This window comes from Martes martes, assembly GCF_963455335.1.
Source record: "Martes martes genome assembly, chromosome: 2".
NCBI lineage: Eukaryota > Metazoa > Chordata > Mammalia > Carnivora > Mustelidae > Martes > Martes martes.
Window position 1 is genome coordinate 143299879 of NC_137889.1, and position 22320 is coordinate 143322198.

Below are 22320 nucleotides of genomic sequence, written 5' to 3' on the forward strand. Positions count from 1 at the left end.
AGCACCCGAGTTTCTGGGGTGAGGCATTCAGGAGAGATTAGCAGGGTGTTTCTGGATCCCTGTCCTTCCTGAGGTTACAGTGAGGACTCAGCATGGACTCCTGAAGCCGGGGCTGGGCCAGAGGAATGGCTAGCTTGCGGCTGGCTCTTGGGGCTGTGGCTGCTGGCTTTCTCCAGACAAGTCTCTGGGGGGAGAGCACACTGTGACTACCACCCTGGGGCACATGGTATTTGGGAATCTGCTGAGAAGTGGACAGCACTTGTTTATCCTGAGCGAAGTAAGTCAATCAGAGAACAATTACCATGGGATTTCACTCATATGTGGAATTTAAGAAAAAACAAACAGGATCATAGGGGAAGGGTTGGAAAAATAAAAGAAAATGAAATCTGGGAGGGAGACAACCCAAAAGACTCTAACAAAAACTCAAGGAACAAACTGAGGGTTGCTGGAGGGGAGGTGAATGGAGAGATGGGGTAACTGGGTGATGGGCATCAAGATGGGCACATGATGTGACGACCACTGGGTGAACACGTTATAGGTTAAATAATTGAATTTAAATAAAACAAATTAAAAAAATCAACATCAGTGCCCAGACACTGGTGATGGGGGCGGAGCGCCAAATAGTGATGTCCAAGGGCCGCCCCCTCTTCTGGCTCAGGTGACAACACTGCTGCGAGTGCCGCTCCTCCTGCTCCCGTCCCCCCCCTACCCATGGGTCAGGAGCACTGTTCTCTGCTAGGGGGCCAGTCACCAGTGGACAGCAAGTGATGGCCAGCAGTAGCCCCTGCCAACCAGCCACTGGGATGGGGCTGCCCGGCTGGCTTCCCATTCTCACACAGCTGGTGGTACTGTGGTTCCCGGTGGCCCAGCCCATGAAGCCCATCAGGGTCTTTGTGGTTCCCCACAGTCACATGGATGTGGGCTGGATCTACACTGTGCAGGTAGGTGCCCGTTCACCATCCCCCAGAACCCCTGGAGCTCAACTTCCTTTTCCCTGCTAGATCCCGGGGTGGGTTTGAAGCCTGGTGTTGGCTGACATCCTCAAGGGAGCAGCCTGGGCTATGACCTGACTCTGCTGGAGACCAGGGAGGCTCACTTGGGGTGCTTGGCGCCAGTCTATGGCCTCAGTTTCCCCATCTGTGCTAGGGATAGTCAGGTGAAGATACATGGGCTTGACTCAGGCCATGGTTGCAGTCCATGACTGGGGCACCACGGGTGGACTCTGTTCTCTTTCTGAATCCCATGTCCCCCTTCTGTAGGATGGCACAGGCCTCAGACCCTTCACACGGGCTGTTCCCTCTGCCCAGAAGGCCTTCCTCCAACAAGCCAGCTTGTCCTAGAGCCCCCCATCCTATATGTGTCCCCACAAAAACACTTTCTGGTGGGGCCTTCCTGGCATCCCTGTGTGTGCCCCTATTCCCTTCCCCTCCTCCCTTCCTTGCACATTTGGTAGCGGGCTTGGTGTCGGTCCCTTGTCCCCACCAGAAGGCTAACGTCACAGGCCAAGGGCTTCATAGGTTATATTTCCTGGCATGTTCTCACCACCCTGGCAGACAGAAGAGGTGCACCAGCTATTGCTGATTGAGTGAATGAATGCAGGAATGAATGCAGGAATGAAGGAACAAATGAATTAATGCAGGTATGAAGAAGTACAGGAATGAATGAACGCAAGAAGGAACGAATGACGGAAAAGGAGTAGGAAGAGAATGAGATTTCCTCAGGATCCTGGGTCAGGTGACTGCATATTGTCACCAAGGCCGCCTCCAGCTCTTTTGTGGGAACAGGAAGAAAACCCAAAAGAGAACAAACACTCTCTGGGATTAGGGATACAGTAAGTTTTCTGAGGACATTTCTGAGGGGCAGCTGGAGAGAGACTCAGCAAGAGAATCTGACACTGGGGGAGGCGTGTGGAGTCCAGTTCTGGGACACACTGGGAAGCCTCTGGGGGGACACTCCACTGCTTGTGGAGATTGCTGAATGGTGGGGAAGCATGCTTGGTGCCCTCAGTTACAGAAGAGAAAATTGGAGCCCAGAGAGGGTTGAGGTTTTGCCTGAGGGAACCCAGGAATGACCCCTCTTTCTGAGGCCTCCCTGCCAGGGATCTTTACATTTCATTAGGGAGCCCCTCTGGGCACCACCTTGTGCCAGCCTGGAGACACATATAGGAAGCAGCTATGGCTAGTCCCAAGGAGCCTCTAGCCTGGGGGAGGCAGGTCAGCAGATGTCCATGACTACCCGTGGGGCCAGGAGTGGCTCCTTTCAGCCTCACTTCTCAACATCAACGCCCCTCATCTCGGCCCAGCAGGCCCCATGGGGTCCCTGGACCTCCTCCCTGTCACCCTATAGCTTCATTGGGCTGTATCCTTACTGCACACTCAGGGCCAGCCACCCTGCCCCTTGGGGAAGCCGTCCCTGTCCCCTAGGCACAACCTGTGTCATGGTCTGGAACATCACTTCTCTCCCTAGATCAGCAGGATCTCATCAGAGGCAGGAGAGCCATACCACTGTCTCAGGGCCACCTGGCACTGTGTGTCCAGCACAGAGTGGTCCTTATGTGTCTCTGTTGGATTGGCAAAGGAGGAAGAGAAGAAGAGCCCAGGGCAGATACCCGAAGGAAGTTGTAGGGTCCAGGGACCCTCTGTCACTAGGGATTGTAGTACTGGATCCTTGGGGCCAAGCCTCTGGGAGCCTCCATGGGAGCTGGTGTGATGGGGTGCCCCCTCCACAGGAAAGCCTACAGGCCTACGCGGCCAATGTCTACACCTCCGTGGTGCAGGAGCTCATGCTCCAGGAGCATCGCTGCTTCATCGTCGTGGAGCAGGAGTACTTCCGGCTGTGGTGGGATGGCATCGCCTCAGACAGGCAGAAGCGCCAGGTACTGCGGTCTGGGAGGGAGGGATCCCCAGGCAGGGAAGCCCTGTGTCCGGGGCTGTGTGGCCTGAAGCTCTCAGGCCAGGTGCACTGGGCGCTTCACATGACTTGTTTAGCTCTGGTTTCTGCTCAGCCCAGCCCAAAGGACGGGTTTGGTTTTATCTACTTTTGTGGCTGTTGGTGTGAAATGGCGCTCTAAGAAGTCAGCCCTGCACTCATCTTGTGTGGAATGGGGTCTCTTTGGACCCCACCTCCCACTTCATCTACCATCTGCATGGCTCTGTGGCTTGCAGCTGACCACCCTGCCCAGGGTGCCCCAGTGTCTGCATTTAAAGTGGGTCACAGAAGGCATCACGGGGTGCAGGGTTAGAGAGGCCCTGGGAAGCAGGCCTCTAAGGGGGGCCAACCTGGGACTCAGTTCAGCCTCAGGCAGGGGTGCATTCTCTGAGCTCCAGGTCCTGCCTGTGTAAATGGGAGTGATCTCCCCCTCCTCAGATCTGCTGGGTTCTGATGAATGTGGGATGTGTGTACCTGGGAGGACACTGTGGACCTGGTCCCCTCCCTGACGTTCAACTTCCTCCACAATGGTCACTGACAGAGAGGTGAGAGATTTGCCCAAGTGGCAAAGCTGAGAAGGTGAAGGGACGACTTCACTGGATCCCACCTGAGGGGTGTCTTGAACCTGCACCCTGTGGAGTTGTAAGGAGGAGCCTCGCATGGTGTGGGCACTGGCCAAGTGCCAGGTGCTGGCTTCTACTTTTTACAGTCTATGTCACCACGTCCTCCCAACAGGGTGTATGGTGGGGATAGTTACCTCATGCTGCATAGATGGTCCTGGTTCAAAGAGGGCAGGTGAATGGCCCATGGTAACAGAGCTGATACTGGATGGTTGGGACACTGAGCTGGGCAGGTCTGAGTGAAGCGGGTCTCTCAAGGTGTCCAGTGGTGGGCTGCCCTCTATGGGGACACCCCAAACCCATCTGTCTCTCCTCATCCTTGAGGAGGGATATGACCCACCAGAGTCCTGGGCAGACCACTCATGGCATGGCTCCCTGGAAGCAGGGACTTTTCTCTACTTGCTCCCATGAACCCCCAGGGTCTGGAAAGTGCCTGGGATGTGGTAGGTGCTCCTGTAAAACAGTATGCAACAGGAGCCCATTCAATCATCTTGGAGTCAATAATCATGAGACCCTGACAGTCCTAAAAGCAAATGGAAACTACAGTCTCCAAAGAGTGCACTGGACTCACCACCACTGTCTCTCCCTACTGCCCATGTCTCCATCCCTCCATTCCTTCATTTAATTAAAAAACACTTATCAGCCAAAAAAGCAAGACCCATTGATATTCTGTGTGCAAGAGACTCATTTTAGACTGTAAGTCGTCTCCAGATTGAAAGTGAGAGGGTGGAAAACCATCTATCATGCTAATGGACATCAAAAGAAAGCTGGGGTGGCAATCCTTATATCCAACAAATTAGATTTTAAACCAAAGACTGTAATAAGAGATGAGGAAGGACACTATATTATAATTAAGGTGTCTATCCAACAAGATCTAACCATTGTAAATATTTATGCCCCTAACATGGGAGCTGCTAATTATATAAACCAATTAAAACAAAATTAAGGAAACACATAGATAATAATACTGTAATCTTAGGCAACTTGAACACCTCCCTCACTACAATGGACAGATCATCTAAGATTAGCAAGGAAACAAGGTCCTTGAATGACCCACTGATCAGATGAACTTCACAGATACATTCAGAGACTTCCATCCTAAAGCAAGAGAATACACATTCTTCTGAACTGAACCTGGAACAATCTCTAGAATATATCACATACAGGGTCACAAATCTGGTCTCAACCGGTACCAGAAGAATGGAATCAGTCCCTGTGAATGTTCAGACCACAAAGCTTTGAAATGGGAACTCACTCACAAGAGGAAATTTGGAAGGAATACCCAACTTTTGTATCAACATGGACAGGACTGGAAGAGATTATGCTGAGTGAAATAAGTCAAGCAGAGAGAGTCAATTATCATCTGGTTTCACTTATTTGTGGAGCATAAGGAATAACACAGAAGACATGGGGAGATGGAGAGGAGAAGGAAAGAATTAAAAAACATGGAGGGTAAAGAGCATCCTAGTAAACAATGAACAGGTCAACCAAGAAATTAAAGAGGAATTTTAAAAAATTCATGGAAACAAATGAAAATGAAAACACAACTGTTCAAAACCTTTGAGACGCAGAGCACCTGGGAGGCTCAGACATTAAACATCTGCCTTTGACTCAGGTCATGATCCCAAGGTCCTGAGACAGAGCCCCGCATCAGACTCTCTCCTCTGTAGGAAGCCTGCTTCTCCCTCTCCCAGTACCTCCATTTGTATATCCTCTCTCTTGCTCTGTCTGTCTCTGTCAAATAAATAAATAAATAAAATATTTAAAAACAAAAACAAAAACTTTGAGATGCAACAAAGGCGGTCCTAAGAGGGGAGTATATAACACTACAGGCCTTTCTCAAGACACAAGAAAGTTGTCAAATACAGAAGCTAACCTTACACCTAAAGGGGCTGGAGAAAGAACACCAAATAAAGCCCAAACCCATCAGGAGAGAATTAATAAAGATTAGAGCAGAAATCAATGAACTAGAAGCCAAAAGAACAGTAGAACAGATCAACAAAACTAGGAGCTGATTCTCTGAAAGAATTAAGATTGATAAATCCCTGGCCAGACACACCAAACAGAAAAGAGAAAGGACCCAAATAAATAAAATCGTGAACGAAAGAGGAGAGATCACAACCAACACCAAAGAAATACAATTCTAAGAATATATTATGAACAACTATATACCAACAAATTAGGCAATCAGGAAGAAATGGACGCATTTCTAGAATCATATGAACTACCAGAACTGAGACAGGAAGAAATAGAAAACTCGAACAGACCCATAACTGGCAAGGAAATTGAAGCAGCCATCAAAAATCTCCCAATAAACAAGAGTCCAGGGCTGAATGGCTTTCCGGGGGAATTCTACCAAATATTTAAAGAACAATTAATACCTGTTCTTATAAAGGTGTTTCAAAAAATAGAAATGGAAGGAAAACTTTTGGACTCATTCTATGAGGCTAGTGGCATCACAATTTCAGACTTTAAGCTCTATTACAGAGGTGTAATCATCAAGACAGTATGGTACTGGCACAAAAACAGACACATAGATTAACGCAGCAAAAATAGAGAGCCTAGAAATGAACCCTCAACTCTATGGTCAACTAAACTTTGACAAAGCAGGAAAGAATATCCAAGGGAAAAAGGGCAGTCTCTTTAGTAAATGGTGTTGGGAAATTGGATAGCCATATGCAGAAGAACAAAACTGGACCATTCCCTTATGCCATACACAAAAATGGACTCAAAATAGATGAAAGCTCTAAATGTGAGACAGGAACCCATCAAAAGAGGAGAACACAGGCAGCAACTTCTGCAACCTCACCCATGGCAACTTCTTGTGAGACATGTCTCCAAAGGCAAGGAAAGCAAAGGCACAAATGAACTATTGGGATATCGTCAAGACAAAAAAAATTTTTTTTAGACAAAAAGCTTTTGTACAGCAAAGGATACAGTCAACAAAACCAAAAGACAACTGAGAGAATGAGAGATATTTGCATGACATATCAGATAAAGGCTAGTATTCAAAATCTATATTAAACTTATCATACTCAACACCAAAGAATAAATAATCCAAACAAGAAATGGGCAGAAGACATGAACAGACATTTCTCCAAAGAAGACATACAAATGGCCAACAGACACATGAAAAAGTGCTCAACATCACTTGATATCAGGAAATAAAAATCAAAACCACAGTGAGATACCACCTCACACCAGTCAGAATGGCTAAAATTAACAAGACAGGAAACAACAGATGTTGATGAGGGGAACAGTGTTGATGAGGGGAACCCTCCTACACTGTTGATGGGAATGCAAACTGGTGCAGCCACTCTGGAAAACAGTATGGAGTTTCCTCAAAAAGTTGAAAATAGAGCTGCCTTATGACCCAGCACTGACACTACCAGGTATTTACCCTAAAGATACAAATGTAGTGATCAAAAGGGGCATGTGCACCCCAATGTTTATAGCAGCAATGTCCACAATAGCCAAACTATGGAAAGAACCTAGATGTCCATCAATAGATGAATGGATAAAGAAGATGTGGTATATATATATATATATATATATATATATATATATATACACAATGGAATACTACTCAGCTATCAAAAAATGAAATCTTGCCATTTGCAATGATGTGGGTGGAGCTAGAGGGTAATACACTAAGAGAAATAAATCAGTCAGAGAAAGACAATTATCATATGATCTTACTCATATGTGGGATTTAAGACACAAAACAGAGGATCATGGGGAAGAGAGGAAAAAAATAAAACAAGACAAAATCAGAGAAGAAGACAAACCATAAAAGACCCTTAATCATAGGAAACCAGCTGAGTGAGAGTTGCTCAGGTGAGGGGGTGTGGGAGATGGGTTAATGGGAGGATGGGCATTAAGAAGGGCATGTGATGTAATGAGCACTGGGTGTTTTATAACATTGATGAATCACTGACCTCTACCTCTGAACTTAATAATACATAATATGCTAATTAATTGAATTTAAAGTTTAAAAAGTTTATAAAAAAATACCAGCCAGTCATGAGGCAACACAAGCAGGAGGACACTCTCCAACATCCCTGGCCTGTAATCCCCAAAATGATCAAGCTGAGCAAGAGGACATACGGGTTGAAGAAGTGTTGGGTATACAGGACAATGACGAGACATGACAGGGAAGGCTGGGCCCCATTCTAGGCTGAGCCGCATACCAGTAACAGGGCCTTCCTTGAACAACTGGGAACATTTGGATGAAGTCTGGATTAACTACAGTGTTGCATTAATGGTAAGTGTCCTGATTTTGAGAATTGTACTATGGCTATAATTACCCTGTCCTGACAGAACACACAGTGAAGGAATAGGGAGCAGGTATGCTATGTCCAACTGGCACTTTCAAATGGCCTAGAGAAAACTGTACCAGGTTATAAGGAGATATGGGAGCTCTATGGCAAATAGGTTCAAAGAAGGTTCACAGCGAACAAAACAGGGGAAGGGATCCACAGGAGCTGTTTGCACAATTTTTGCAAGTTTTTGATACATCTGAAGTTATTCCAGCAGTGACAATTTAACAGATATAGATACAGACATGGAGACAGAGGAAAAGGTAGACAAGGAGGTAGATACAGAAGTAGATATGGAGGTAGAGACAGAAGTAGAGACAGAGCTACAGGTAGTTTCAGATCAAGTAGCAGCCATGGGCCAGGTGCTGGTGTGGGTGTTGGGAGGCAGGTCTGACCTGCTGCTCTTGCAAAATGAATGCACCTGCGGGTGTGGGGGAAGGCACCATGAGACACCGGAGGCATGTCCCCACAGACCCATCCCAACTCTGGGGTTCTAACCTGGCTTTGTTCTCTCTCTTTGTCACCAAGGTCCACCATCTCCTGGCCACAAGACGCCTGGAGTTTGTCATCGGGGGCCAGGTCATGCATGACGAGGCCGTGACCCACTTTGATGACCAGATCCTGCAGCTCACAGGTTAGGTCCCCCTTCCCCACCTCAGGTTATCCTGGGGCCTCCAAATACACTGGGACTGGTATCCTGAACCCCAGCTCTGGGCTGGTCTTCCCCTCTGAGCGGGACACTGCGGCCAGTGGAAACAGTCACTGGTGAGTGCCACCCTCCTGCCAGTGCTGCTGAGTGCAGGGGTGTGGAGCATGGTCTCAAGACCAGATGGCCTGGGTCTATCCTGTGTCTGTGCATTCCCAGCCCCAGGACCCTGGGCAAGGGATGTCCCCTCACTGGGCCTGCCTTTCCTCATGGCCTAAAGGAGTTTGACCACACTGCCTCCCTCACAGGGTACTTGTGAGGATCAAATTGGGACAATTCATCGGGGCCCACGAAGTGGAGCCCGTGGCTCCCAGGAGATAAGCAGTGAGGGTTAGATGCCATCCCCGCCATCCCCACCAGTACACCCAGCGCCACCTGCACCAGTGAGGCCTCCCTCTCCACCTCCATTACTCAGGTCACCACCTGCATGAACACCCTCTCCCCGTCCACACTGACAGCCGCAGCACCATGTACACCACCTGTGTCACCATCATGATGACCACCATCATCACTTCCAGCATCATTACCACCAGCGTCCTGACCGTACCGCCCCCATCCGCACCCCACCCAACCGCCGCCGCCTCCCCTGTCATCACCACCCCTCCTCCAGCACGTCGGTGGGCAGAGGCACGGGCCCTCCTCTTCGCTCTGAGGTGTCTCTTTGCCATGACAGGCCCCTGCAGGCTGCCCGCAGGGGAGGGAGGGAATGGAGGGGCCCCTGTAACCCTGCCCTTGAGGGCCGCCCACACCCACCTTAGTCTGAGACCCAACACTTCTCTGGAAGGAGAGACACCGGCCCTCAGCACTTGGTGACCAGGGAAAGCTGAGTGTGGCCGCCGCCCCCTCCTCCCACTCGCTTAGGGGCCAGCTCCCCAGCTGGGACCCCCCACAGAGGTGAGACGAGGGCAGGTTCCTGAGCGAGAGCTGCACCCCCACCGCATCCCGAGTGGGAGAGCCTGGCTTGCGTCAGGCTCGGGGGCGCCACCGCTGCAGTGCAGAGAAGGGAAAGATCTCGCCTGGAGGAGGGGACACACCTGTGACCATCCGGGCCCCTCCGGTCCCGGGGTTGTCTACCACTAGCTCTCGGCCCGGCCCCATGCCCCTACTCCCAGGTTGTCTTTGGTCTGCAGGGATTCTATGGGGTGTAGGCCAAATGTCCTTCTCCTGTCTCATTGGCCAGGATGCAGTCACGTGACCCGAAGGGCCCCCAAGAGATGCTGGGGAATGGCCTCCAACACTGAGCTCACAGCCCATTGGTCAGTGGGAGCACGTGTCTTGGAAGGCGTGGTCTAGCCTAGGGACTCTGCACCTGCTGATGCTGACAGGGAGGGTGGGCTTCTGAGACTAGAAGGAGTAGGAGGACATCTTTCCATGGGATAATTACAGTTTCCTTCAGTAATCACCTCTTCATTTGGGGCTCGGGGGTGCTTTGTGCTAGAGGGCCAGGAACCTTAGGAGCAGCGACTTGAGTCTTTTTTTTTTTTTTTAAAGATTTTATTTATTTACTTGCCAGACAGCGATCACAAGTAGACAGAGAGGCAGGCAGAGAGAGAGAGAGAGAGGGGAGGACGCAGGCTCCCTACTGAGCGGATAGCCCGATGTGGGACTCGATCCCAGGACTCTGGGATCATGACCTGAGCCGAAGGCAGAGGCTTTAACCCACTGAGCCACCCAGGCGCCCCAACAGCGACTTGAGTCTTAAGGGCATGTCCTGTATTGCATTGGTGGGTTGCTTTGGGGTCCCCTTCTGCAGCTCTTTGATGTTTCCCTGTGTCTCATGTGCCACCCCTCCAGGTCCTCAACAGCTGCCGCAGCTCCAGGCTCAATGTTCCTATATATCCCCACTCAAGTCAGGAAGAGGGACAAAGGGACAATCGTTCTGACTGGCTGTTTTTTTTTTTTAACTTAATTTTTTCCCCCGTGTTCCAAGATTCATTGTTTATGCACCCAGTCCTCCATGCAATGTGTGCCTTCCTTAATACCCACCACCAGGCTATCCCAATCCCCCACCCCTCCCTTCCAAAACCCTCAATTTGTTTCTCAGAGTCCACAGTCTCTCATGGTTCGTCTCCCCTTCCGATATCCCCCAACTCACTTCTCTCCTTCACCCAATTTGACTTGCTGTTTTTAATGAAGGTGGGAAATCTTTCCCTAAAACAAAACAAACTTAAGGCACACATCTTTTTGGCTCCAACTGGGGTCCATTCCCAACTCTAGCTTCCAGCCAGGCTGAGAACACAAGTATTTGCTAGAGGGGAATGAACTCGCCACAAGCAGCTGAGACCAATGGTAATTCATCCCTTGGGGGTGGGAATGGCACCCCCTGAACAAAGTGAGGATTCTCTGAGTGCAGGAGAAGGGGATACTGAACAGGCAGCAATCAGGTCTGCCTGGCTCTGGCTCCCTGTCTATAGAGAGGACTCTTCTTTGTACTACCTGCCCTCTCTCCTGAGATGCTATTGTCCACTCCCTCATAATCCCAGACCCGACAATCCCCAGATCTCTTGCCTCCACTGCTCCATCCTGGTCTCCTCTGCTTCTTGATCACCCTCTGCCTCCTCCCCCTGCTGTCCCTGAGGGCCTGGAATCCCATGCCAGGTCCGTGCACACTGGCTGGTCCTCATTCCCTCCGGGGTGCCTCAGACCCCAACCTTCTTAGCCACTGACGCCTGGCAGCACTCACCTCTCCTGACTTGGCCTGGTCTCTGGTCTGTTCTTGGCTCTGTCCAACAGGCCTGGGGTCCTCTGGAATGGCTCAGGCCCATGTGGTGACTCTAATGTCATGAACGAGTAAAGGAAACATCAGAGGATCCTGGTGTGGCCCCCTCTGTGTTAGGATCTCCTGCAGCCCGGCCCCAGATGACATTCCAGCCCCATGGAGGGGCAAGGTCCCTGAGTGAGCAGGTGGCAAGGGGCCTGTTCCTGTCACCAGCAAGGCAGTGCTCTCTTTGCAGAAGGACACGGGTTCTTATATGAAACCTTTGGGATCCGGCCACGGTTTTCCTGGCAAGTCGACTCCTTTGGCGCCTCTGCCACGACCCCCACCCTATTTGCCCTGGCGGGCTTCTACGCTCACGTCATCTCCCGGATCGACTATGACCTGAAGGGTGCCATGCAGAAAGACCAAGTGAGTCATGAGCATATGCACTGCTGCCTCTGGCCGCTGCCTTTTCCCCCTGTGTGCAGGGTCTGCTCCCATGCCCCTGCAGGAATGAGTATTCTCTGCAGCATGACTCAGGCAAGAGTGGTCTGAGACAAATGCAGGCTGCCACGGGCAGCAACAGATGAAGGTGGACTTGGGTTCTAGTGGGTGAGAGAAGCAAGGTCGTCCTGAATCCCACCACAGGCCATGCCATGTATGGAGTTCCCTTCCCTCATTGGTCCACTTCTCCTGCAGCTGACTCTGTGCTGCTTGGGCCTGGGTGGGGCCTCCCCATTTCTCCCACGCAGAAACTGAGGCACAGAAGAATCAGAGAACATGCACGTGGTCCCAGCATCCCGCTGGCTAGTACTTAATAGAAGCAGGATTTCTCCCTCCTTTGCTACCCTGCCTGGGTTCTAACCATGAGAGCAATGAAGAAACAGACTGCAGGCTTAGTGAGAGGTGGGCAGCTCCCTGTGCCAGGAGGTATTCAAGCAGAGCCAGAATGAGCTTCTCTAGCAGGCCTTGGCAGAGACAGTGCTGCCAGGGGTGGAAAGGGGCAGGAGCAGGCTGGCTCCTTCTGGAGGGCAGTTTCCACCACCATATGAGGCTGTGGGAGGTCCGAGGGAGTCGAGAGGAGCCCGCAGAGGGGATGGAGTCCTGAACCCTGGAGGGAGTCCCAGGTGGGACTGGGGGAGGCAGAACCAGGGCAGCTGTGTTGCCCCTGGGCCTTCATTCTGTTCCCTTGGGGTTTGCAGGGTCTACAGTTCGTGTGGCGAGGGTCCCCATCCCTGGCGGCTGAGCAGGAAATCTTCACACACGTCTTGGACCAGTACAGCTACTGCTCGTGAGCACCTTCCCGGGGCAGCCTGTGTTCTAAGCACCCTCCCTGTATGACCAGAGACACTGCTCACTCTCCATCCACCCCCTTGGCAGATGCTCTGAGCTCTCCAGCTTACAGAAAGAGAAACTGGGAAAGGGCCGCTCAGTGCTGACCCATGGTCAGCTGTGGCGGGGTCTGGGTGGTTCTGGTGGCTGGCTCCAAGATCTCCACATCATCGGAGCAGCCAGCCCGAGGACTCTTCGGGTTGGAGGCCCTGGGTTCTGCTCTGGCCCTTTATACCTGGGAGGCTGTGGGCAACAGGCTTGCTGGTCCTGGAACAGGAGAGATTAGTGGGCAAGGTGAAGGGCAGATGGCGAGAAGGATGCCAGACACGGACTACAGGACTAGTCATTCTTGTTTGTCAGGCCCCGCTCTGTGTCAGGCCTGTATCCAGGGTTTTCTGCTGATGTCTTTCCTTTATCCTTCATGACAACCATCAGGTCATTTTATGGATGAGGAGACAGGAGAGGATCCAAGTGGCGGCTCCTGGCGGCTGGTCCAGGGTCCACCCTATGTTACCCTGTGCAGGCCAGAGTGAGGCAGGGAGGACCCTAAGGGGGCATCCAGACCCGTAGGGTTGATCTTGGGTTCTCTGCCATGTGGACCAAATTGGAGCCTGAGGCAAAAGGGAAAATCCAGAATACTGTCCTTGTCCTTAGAGAAATGTTGGGATTCTGTTCATGACAATTTGCTTTGCATTAAGTCTGAGTTTTGAAATAGGACACTAACTTATCTCTATGTCCCATACTGAGACTCAGCACTCCCTTACCATTCACCCTGGGACACAGTGCCTCTCTTGCCTCACCCTGCTTGGGGCCTTAGACCCAGGTCTGACGGTCATCTTATTGGCCCCGAGAACCCCTCAATGAAAGGAATCCCATGAGATCCCCAGGGGTGGAAGTGGGGAGGCACGGACTGTGGGCTCCATGTGTTGGATGAGGCAGTGTCGGTCCGGGGAAGGGGCCGTGTTCAAGATATACAGCTGGTCAACCATGACATGTGTGTTTGAGCCTCATCTGTCTGCAGTACTCTGGTGGGACAGCATTGAGTTGCTTATCACACAGGTGGGAGAAGGAGGGCATCTGGGTGGCTCAGTCGGTGAAGCATCTGCCTTCAGATTAGGTCATGATCCCTTGGTCCCGGGATGGAGCCTCACATCAGGCTCCATCCTCAGTGGGAAGTCTGCATCTCTCCCCCCTCTGCCTCTTCCCTGGCTTTTGCTCTCTGGCTCACTCTTTCTCTGAAATAAATAAAAGATAAAAAAAATGGGAGATGGAGGCCTGAGTGGTGGTCTGCACTCCCTGAGCTGCCTGGGTCCAGCTGCACCCTGCCTGACCTCCTGGACCCCAAGTTGCCTCCCTTCTCAAGGTGGAGTCAGCTAACCCTTTACACCCCTTCAGGGAAGGCTTTTACTGGGATGGCTCGGCTGTCTTCCTGGAGCCTCCATCCAATAGGCTATCTCAACCCAAGTCTGCACCCATCACTTGGAACAACATGAAATACTATGTAGATCTTCTTGTGGACAATGTGAAAGAACGGGCCGCCTGGTTCCAGACGTCACATCTCCTCTGGCCCTGGGTAAGGCGGGGTCCCACACTTAGTGTCCCCAACACAGCTTTGGACTCCTGTCCAGTCTCACCCAACCAGGCTCTTCAGGGGCCAGGCCAGGCTGCCATCATCAGCCCTGGGCCATTGTCTCTTCCTTGTACACCACATGGCCTCACCCCTTCCACCAGCTCCTCCCACCACCTGGGACTCCCCCAGCTTCTCCCACCTGAAATACAGCCCCTGGCCCATGCGAGCCCCCCAGCTCCCCTCAGTTCCTTCCTCCTCATCTTCCCATCTCAGTGTTGGGATGTGAGGCCTGGGCGGGAATCCTGGCCCCCTGCTCCGTCGTTGTGTGCCTTACCCTCTGGGTCTCAGTTTCCTTGTCTCTGAAGTGGGAATCATGACAGGTCCTGCCTCACAGGCTTGATCTGGGGCCGACAGGAGACATGCCCCATGACAGTGTCAGACATGGACGTCCTCCTCCTCCTTTTGCCTCTCCTCCTCACCATCACATGCAGAGCTCTCTTTCATGGAGCACCCCCAGGGTACAGGCACCTTCCATGTGATATATTTGTCTCATCCACTTACTATGCCTCATGGGCCTAGGATGCGGGCATGGCTGGTATCTCATTTTGGAAATGAGGGACCTGAGAACCAGAGAGGTCAATGCATCGTCTTGAGGCTGTACAGCCACATTGCGGGGCAGCTAGGATGGGGATTCATGCTCAGACCCCAGCAGGGCACTCCCTAGCCTGTCTTCTTACATCTTGACTGCTTGTGGAAAGGGGCACAGAAGGTCTGTAATTGTGGGTGATGGCTGTTATCCCTGTTATTCATAATTGTCAGGTGTTATAATTAATGATATTGATGGATAGTAATACTGTTGATCTTTAAAAAAGGCCCTGGGGAGAAATAAGTCAGAGAATTCCAATACTGCATGATCTCATTTAATGTGATACTAAAATCATCAAGCAGTCTCTGGAGTTGAGGGGTGAGGGAGGAGGCTCTGGGCAAGGTGGTTGAAGGTACGGACTTCCAGTTACACAAGAAACATGCTCTGGAGATGTAATGTACAGTATGATTTAAAACTAACAAGACTTTAAAGTGAAAAAAGTAAAGAGGAAGGAAAGAAGGAAGGAAGTAAGAAAGGACAGAAGGGAGGAAGGAAGGTAAGTGGGTGCAGGGATGCCCCTGGGGAGCTGGTTGGAGGTTCTGCCGGGGAGCCAGGAGGGCCCCTGATGGGGATGATGAGGGCTGGGCTGGGTTCTGCCTGGGCTGGGCTCTGCAGAGGAATTCCAAGGTTTTGTGCTGTGTCCCTGCATGCAGGGGTGTGACAAGCAGTTCTTCAATGCCTCACTGCAGTTCGAAAACATGGACCCTCTGCTGGAATTCATCAACAGTAATACACCCAAACTCGGCATCTCTGTAGAGTACACTACGCTGGCCAAATACTTCGGTGCATTGCAAGCTACCAATGTCACCTGGCATGTCCGTGAACACCAAGACTTCCTGCCCTATTCCTCAGGTATGACCCCGTGCAGGTTGGTTGCAGATCTGGTGCTGGGGAGGGTGCCCACCCAGTCTGCTCTGCCCTGCTGATAAGCCTGAGAGGGTTACCGGGGCTGATACAGACCCTGCCCCTCACATCCGCCCCTACACCCTGTCCCACCTAGACATCCTAAGATTGACATGACACTCACAGAAGGGCTCCATAGCTTCCTATTTCCACATCCACAAGGCCTTGGCTGCCTTCACCTGGGAGGGCTACAAGGCTGTGAGCTTGGTTACAGCCGGAGTGGGAGGGGCAAATTGATGTGGGCGGGGTTACACTTGCAGTTCAAGTGTAACTACATCCTTGTGGGCGTGGTTACAGCCCAGGTAGGGGAGGCTACGTGAGTGTGGGCGGGGCTACGATGCAGTGGGCGGGGCTACACCGAGGAGGGAGGAGATAGGGCAATGTCCTGCAGGTGTTCTGAATGGGCTTGATTTGGTGCAACCCTCCAGGAGAGACAATGTTTATGTGGAGAGTGGACAGGTGCGGTGATCCCTGGTCCCTGCTCTGAGTCACTGGGGATTTAGAGCTTAGGCTGCAGGGTGCCCCTGCCTGACCAGGACATTCAGCCTGCTGGAGGAGCTGTGGACAACATGGTCTCCTGACCATACAGCCTGTAGCCTTTCCCCGGATCACAGGGCTGGCTACCCTTCCTGGTGTGTTCAGGTCATGTGGGAGAAGGTCAGGGAATGGAGACACTCCCCAGCCTGGGAGGAGGCAGAAGGCAAGAACAATAGGGACAGTCAACCACCTGTGGGACCCAGCCATGCTGCCAGGAGGCACCCAGCCCCCCTCCTCCCACCCAGTCTTGGTCAGGAGTCATTCTCTACGTGCAGGTCCATGCAGCAGACACAGGATCCCTTAGCTCTCCCCTATCCCACCTCCCTGGACTGCCAGTGGAACCCCAGTGATAGCAGGCTTGTCCCGGACTCCCCATTGCCCCTGAGTCACATGCCAACACTCAGGGCCTATATCAGCTGGGTGCTGCCAACTTGGCTCCCATCTCGCTCTCCTATCCCTCGAGGTCTCCCAGGCCCTTGGCTCACAGGCTGTTTCAGGTTTCCCAGGTCCACCCTGGGCTCTCTGGTTCCCCATCCCAGGCCTGGTCCAGGCCAACTACATACTCACACTTACCCCAGCCCCTCCCTGGAATCCCTGGGCCATTTCTGGCCTGGCTGGAGTAGGAGTCTTTGGCTACCCTCATAGGTGACCCAGGCAGAACCAGAGCCCAGGCCCCAGCTTCCTCAGCTCTCCTGGTCTTGGGAAGCCCCCAGGCCAGGAAGACTCATGCCAACTGCCAGCCCTTCTCTCCAGGTCCACATCAGGCCTGGACTGGCTTCTACTCATCTCGCAGCAGGCTCAAGGGGCTGGCCAGGCGAGCCAGTGCTCTGTTGTATGCTGGGGAGTCCATGTTCACACGCTCTGTGTGGCCGGTTTCCCACCAGCACCTGGACCTGGACTGGGCCCTGAAGCAGCTCCAGAGGCTCCGCTGGGCAGTCTCTGAGGTAAGGGCACGCATCTCAGCAACACGATCAGGTTGGAAACCTTCTGGGCAGTGCACTTCCCCAGTCCCTGGTCACTAAAGGTCCACTTTCTAGAAAAGAACACCGAGGTGGCCTGTGGTCCCATGGCAGGTGCAGGTGGACCCTGGGCCAAGGCTAGTATCACGCTCTGATAGCCTTCAGCTGGTAGTTTCAGTAGGCTTTAGAGTCAAATTTACCCAGAGGACAAAGGGCAAAGAAAAGCAGCATTAGTGTCCTACAGTCCTGCATGGATTCAGTCCCGCTCCGCTGTGTGTCCTCAGGCTCAGGACTTTCCTCTCTGAACCCTAATTCCCTCCCTATACACTGAGAAGCTCATGCCCACCCCAGGATGGTGGGGCAACTGAATGTGAGAATGTACATGAGCTGCTTGGCACAGTGGCTGCCTCATAGCAAGTTGTTCCCAATGTTCTGTCTCCATGTGTCCCCACTGTACAGGTGGGAAAACTGACAGAACATGCCACTGTGTTGGGGGTGGAATGGGTAGACTTGAGTCTATTGGAGTGGGTGAGATCCGTGGCTTTAGCTGGTGGGGCCTCAGTTTCCCTTTGAGGAAGACAAGCTCATCCCACACCCACTTCGGTACAGAGAATGGAGGGTGCCTGGAGCATCCCAGTGGCACTCACAGGCAGACTACACAGTGCAGATGAAGCTGGGGCAGGTCCCTTGCAAATGTCTGTTTTCTGCCCAAGCTAGGGGACTCAGTGGGTTTCTGTAAGGTCGTCAGTCTTGGGGCCTCAGTTTCCTAGTCTGGAATGTGGTAGGGACATTCATCTGCTCCACTAGCACCTGGTGAGAGGGAAAGGAATGCCAGCCCCGAGGAGGTGGTCTGCAGAGGCAGGCCTGATCCAGAGTTTCCCCCACTCTGGTTGGGACGCAGGTGCAGCACCATCATGCCATCACTGGGACTGAGACCCCCAAGGTGAGAGACATGTACGTGAAGAATCTGAGGTCAGGGATGCAGGGTGTGCACAAACTGATGGTCTCCATTGTCCAGGACAGGACCTCAGCATACTCAGGTAAGTGAGGTCCCTGTGGGTTGGCCCTGCAGGTCTGGGAGGGGGCTCTGAACCCTTCTGAGCAGAGAGCTGGGGGTCACAGAGAGGACTAGAACAACCCAAGCCTCAGACTCTGTAACCACATCCCTTGTGTGGCCCTGAGCCTTGTGTGATTCCTTCCACTTTCCCCTTCCTGGGGACAGGACACAGAGCCCTGAGCAGAGTATGGGGCCTGCTGGGTGTAGGAGCACACTAGCCCACTGGTCCTATAGTCAGCTGCCCTGGCAGCTCTGCAGGAACGTGTCTCTCTTGCCTCAGTTTCCCATGTAGCCAGGGGCCCCCAGGTGTGTTGGGTGAGTCCGGTGGCAGCAGGTAAGGGCGGTTCTCTGTGTGCAGACTCAGAAACTAGGGGACACGTTGCCGTGGTCTACAACCCCCTGGCCTGGACGGTCACCACCCTTGTTACCCTGACTGTGGGCTTCTCCAGGGTCAGCGTCACAGATGAGTTCGGCCAGCCAGTGGCTGCACAGGTATGGCCCTGACAGTGTGCAGAGGGGCACACTTGCTGCTGCTGACACTTGTTCCAGGAGGTCACTTCCCGAAATGGGAGCAGTTTACATGAACATGTGACCGGGGGGGCACACCTGGAGGATACCTTTTGGACCCTTATCCAGTAAGGTCAGTGGGATCCACCAGGGGACTCTCACTGGTCTGTGAGCATCTGAAGTGCACAGAAGTCCCAGCACTGTCCCCTCCCTGGAGGGTCTCCTGGGTGGCCTGCCCTGGTTGGGAGGCTACTCCTCACGCCCTTGACATGGGGCATATTTATGTTCTCATGTAACTATCCACTTTCTGTGGAAAGGCCCTCAGGAGTCTTCAGACTTGCAGAGGTGCTGATGCTCTAGGCTGGTCCAGGTGCCTGTGTCTGCACACCCGGACACCGGTGTGTGGTCTGCCCTCATTTCCTTCCACAGCCTGGAGACAGCCGAGGGGCCCAGGGACCCTGCCTGTCCCCCAGTGCCAGGGTTTCCCTGCGGATGTGCAGGAGTTGCTGACATCAGCCACCCAGCAAACACTCCCGGAGGCACATTCTGGTCCAGCCGGGGCAGAGTGCTGATCCCCTGGACAGCAGCACCACCATGGGGAATAGGCGGGTCAGACACTTAAAGGACATGTGTGGTGTAGAGTGATGACCTGGGGAGCGAGGTCACCTGGGGACCTTAGTTGGTACAGAAGGAGGAGGAGTTCATCTGACCTGATCAGGAAGACGGGATGGTGTTGGTTTCAGCAGACCCAACCCCTAGCACCCCCTTCTTTGCCCACACACAACACCACTCTGAGTAAATGCGCTCAACAAATATTTTGGACACCTATTGTGTGTCAGGCCCTGGCCTAGGTTCTGGGCTTCCTTAATAACCAAGCCCATGAAGTCCCTGTCCATAGAGGACTCATATTCTCACCCTGGGGAATAGGCAGGAAACCAAAAAAGAACATGTGAAATGTGACAGATGGTGGTGCTCCGACGAGGAAGATTGACAGAGCTGGAAGTAGGGGCAGGGACAGGGTATGTATGTCTTACAAAGCCTGGGTGGGATGGTATGTGCAGCCATCCTGGGGTTGCTGATAGGGCTCCCAAGCTTCCCACAGGGCTCAGATGCTGCATTCTTCCCCTGGAGAGTGAGGGACTTGGCTGAGTGTGCCCAGTGTCCTTCTCCATCCCTCCCCCTCGGATGTCAGGTGACAGGGGTTGGGGAAGATGGTGAGGTGAACAGAAAAACATCCCCTGGGGAAACTGGAGGGTGTGAAATAAGGGACTTCAGAGAGAAGGCTCTCCAGGGAGGGGGAATAGCATGAGCAAAGGCTCTGAGGTAAGAAACAGCAGGGGTGCTGGGAAGGGAGGGCGGTGTCTGATGCTGGAGTCTGAGGAGTGAGGGAGGCCAGGGAGGAAGGTAGGGGCTGGGGCGGGATCCTTGTGAGCAGGGAGGATGCCCGAAGGGAACTCAGCACAGTTCAATGATGGAAAAACCCTGCTGTCCGAGGGTAGTGAGCACCCCATCCAGGAGGTGTGCAAGTCACACTGAGGAGGACACTGAGGGTCCTCCTGCCCTGATACTCACCATTTTGTTTTCTTCTCTTGGCCTTGCAGGTCCAGGAATCAAAAGAGAAGCAAACTGCTTATGACTTGCATGTGCTGACCACAATCCCGGGCCTCAGTTACCGACACTACAGCATCAGGCGTGCCCAGGGGACCCAAGAAGATGCAAAGCAGTTGGGTGCCAGTCTGGCTAAAACCTCCAACTTTGCCCGCAAGCCAGAGACACATGCTGGCCCAAGGGGTAGGCACCTAATTTCTGTGGAGAATGACTGTTACACTGTGTTCCTGGACGCTGACACTAACCTGATGCACAACATCTTGGAGAGGTGAGGCACAGCCATTGCTGACTCTGAGACAGAAGTGTGTGCTGAGACCTGGGCTTATCATTCTCCCACCTGCCTGTGTCCTCACCTGCTAGGGGAATCATCAGAAGGTGATGAAGTCCCTTCCTGTGTTATCAGCTTTATTTCTGCAACTGTGAGACTAGACCACTACAGGAAAACCCTGCATGAATTTTATCTTTCCAGGGCTGTTGATCCACAAAGTGGATGTGAAACCTCACTCAAAGAGAATATATAATATTCACTTTACTCACTATCTTAAATTTAGAGAAACATATAACCATCCATGTACCCACCCACCCAATAACCACTTATGCATCCATCTACTTACCCATTTTATACTCATCCATCCACTCACCCTTCCATCCATCCATCCATCTACTCATCCATCTAATCATCCAAGTATCCCCCCACCCATCCATCCATCCTCCATCCACCCATCCATCCATCCATCCAACCACTATCCTTCTTGTTCATCCATGTATCCAACAACCCGACCACCCCCACAACCATCCATGTATCCACACATCAAACCACCCACGCAGTGACCCATCTACCACTTTCATACACCTTCTCATCCATCCATCCTCCATACATCCACTCATCCAACCACCAATCCTTCCATCTATCCACTATCTTCCCACTTGTCTATATATTCATCCATGCATCCATGCATGCATGCATGCATCCATCCATCATTCCATCCATCTATCCATACACCACTAACCTTCTTCTTTAACCATCTATCCACCCATCCACCCATCCATCCATCACCTCACTCTAACATCCATCCATCTTTCCATACACTATCCTTCTTGTTCATCCATTTATTCAACTAACCAACTACCCATCCATCCACTAACTCCCACAAGTATCATTTTATATCCGCACACCAAAGCACCAACCTCTGATAAACTTCTCACACCCTCAGATCCATCCTTCCTCCATCCATCCATACACCCAACCACCCATCCTTCCATCCATCCATTATACTCACAGTCATCTATATATATGTCCAACCACACAACCATCAACCATCCACTCACTCACTCACTCAACCGTCCACCCATCCATTCCCACGCCTTCCATCCATTCATATATCTACCTGCCTACATACCCAACCACACATCCATCTATCCATCCATCCACATACCCTCCAATCTATCCATATATGGACCTACTCACCCACTCATTCATGCCTACACACATACATCTATCCAATTATCATTTGATCTATCCCTGTCTGTTTATCTTCCCATCCATTCATCCATCCATCCATGCATCCATCAAACCATCCATCCACACATCCATTCATTCAGCAACTAGTTGTTGACAGCAGAGAAAGCAGGTGACCCACAGGAAAAAGCCTCCCAAGTGTTTTGGGGCCAGCCCTGTTCATCTCCAGGCCACAACCCAGAGAGTTGTCATTGTACCCCAACTACATTTCCTGATGTGACCTCCCAACAGGATTGGAAATGCAGGAGGTACAGGAAGTCTGGGAGGAGTAGCTGACAGAAAGTGAGGGAAGGAAAGAGAAGGGAGAGAGGAGTATGGGTGTGAGGTGAGTGGTACCTGGCAATCACCCTGAGGGAGCTGTGCACAGCTCTAGAGCCTCACAGCACTAGGAAGTTCCCCGCAGGGGGACCC

General features: G+C 52.1%; 1 protein-coding gene across 1 annotated transcript in view; it reads left to right on the forward strand.

The window, feature by feature from the left end:
• Positions 1–803: 803 nt before the first annotated feature.
• The window catches only part of LOC308338340 (epididymis-specific alpha-mannosidase-like), a gene marked incomplete at both ends in the record, with an annotated part of 31982 nt that continues 10465 nt past the window's right edge, over positions 804–22320 (forward strand). The window contains 11 exons of the mRNA XM_080796350.1: positions 804–941; positions 2729–2875; positions 8396–8501; positions 11510–11700; positions 12474–12562; positions 13999–14176; positions 15473–15671; positions 17013–17203; positions 18120–18258; positions 18634–18767; positions 20384–20658. Coding sequence (XP_080652476.1) covers positions 804–941; positions 2729–2875; positions 8396–8501; positions 11510–11700; positions 12474–12562; positions 13999–14176; positions 15473–15671; positions 17013–17203; positions 18120–18258; positions 18634–18767; positions 20384–20658 — 1787 coding nt within the window. The remainder of the gene's footprint in view (positions 942–2728; positions 2876–8395; positions 8502–11509; positions 11701–12473; positions 12563–13998; positions 14177–15472; positions 15672–17012; positions 17204–18119; positions 18259–18633; positions 18768–20383; positions 20659–22320) is intronic.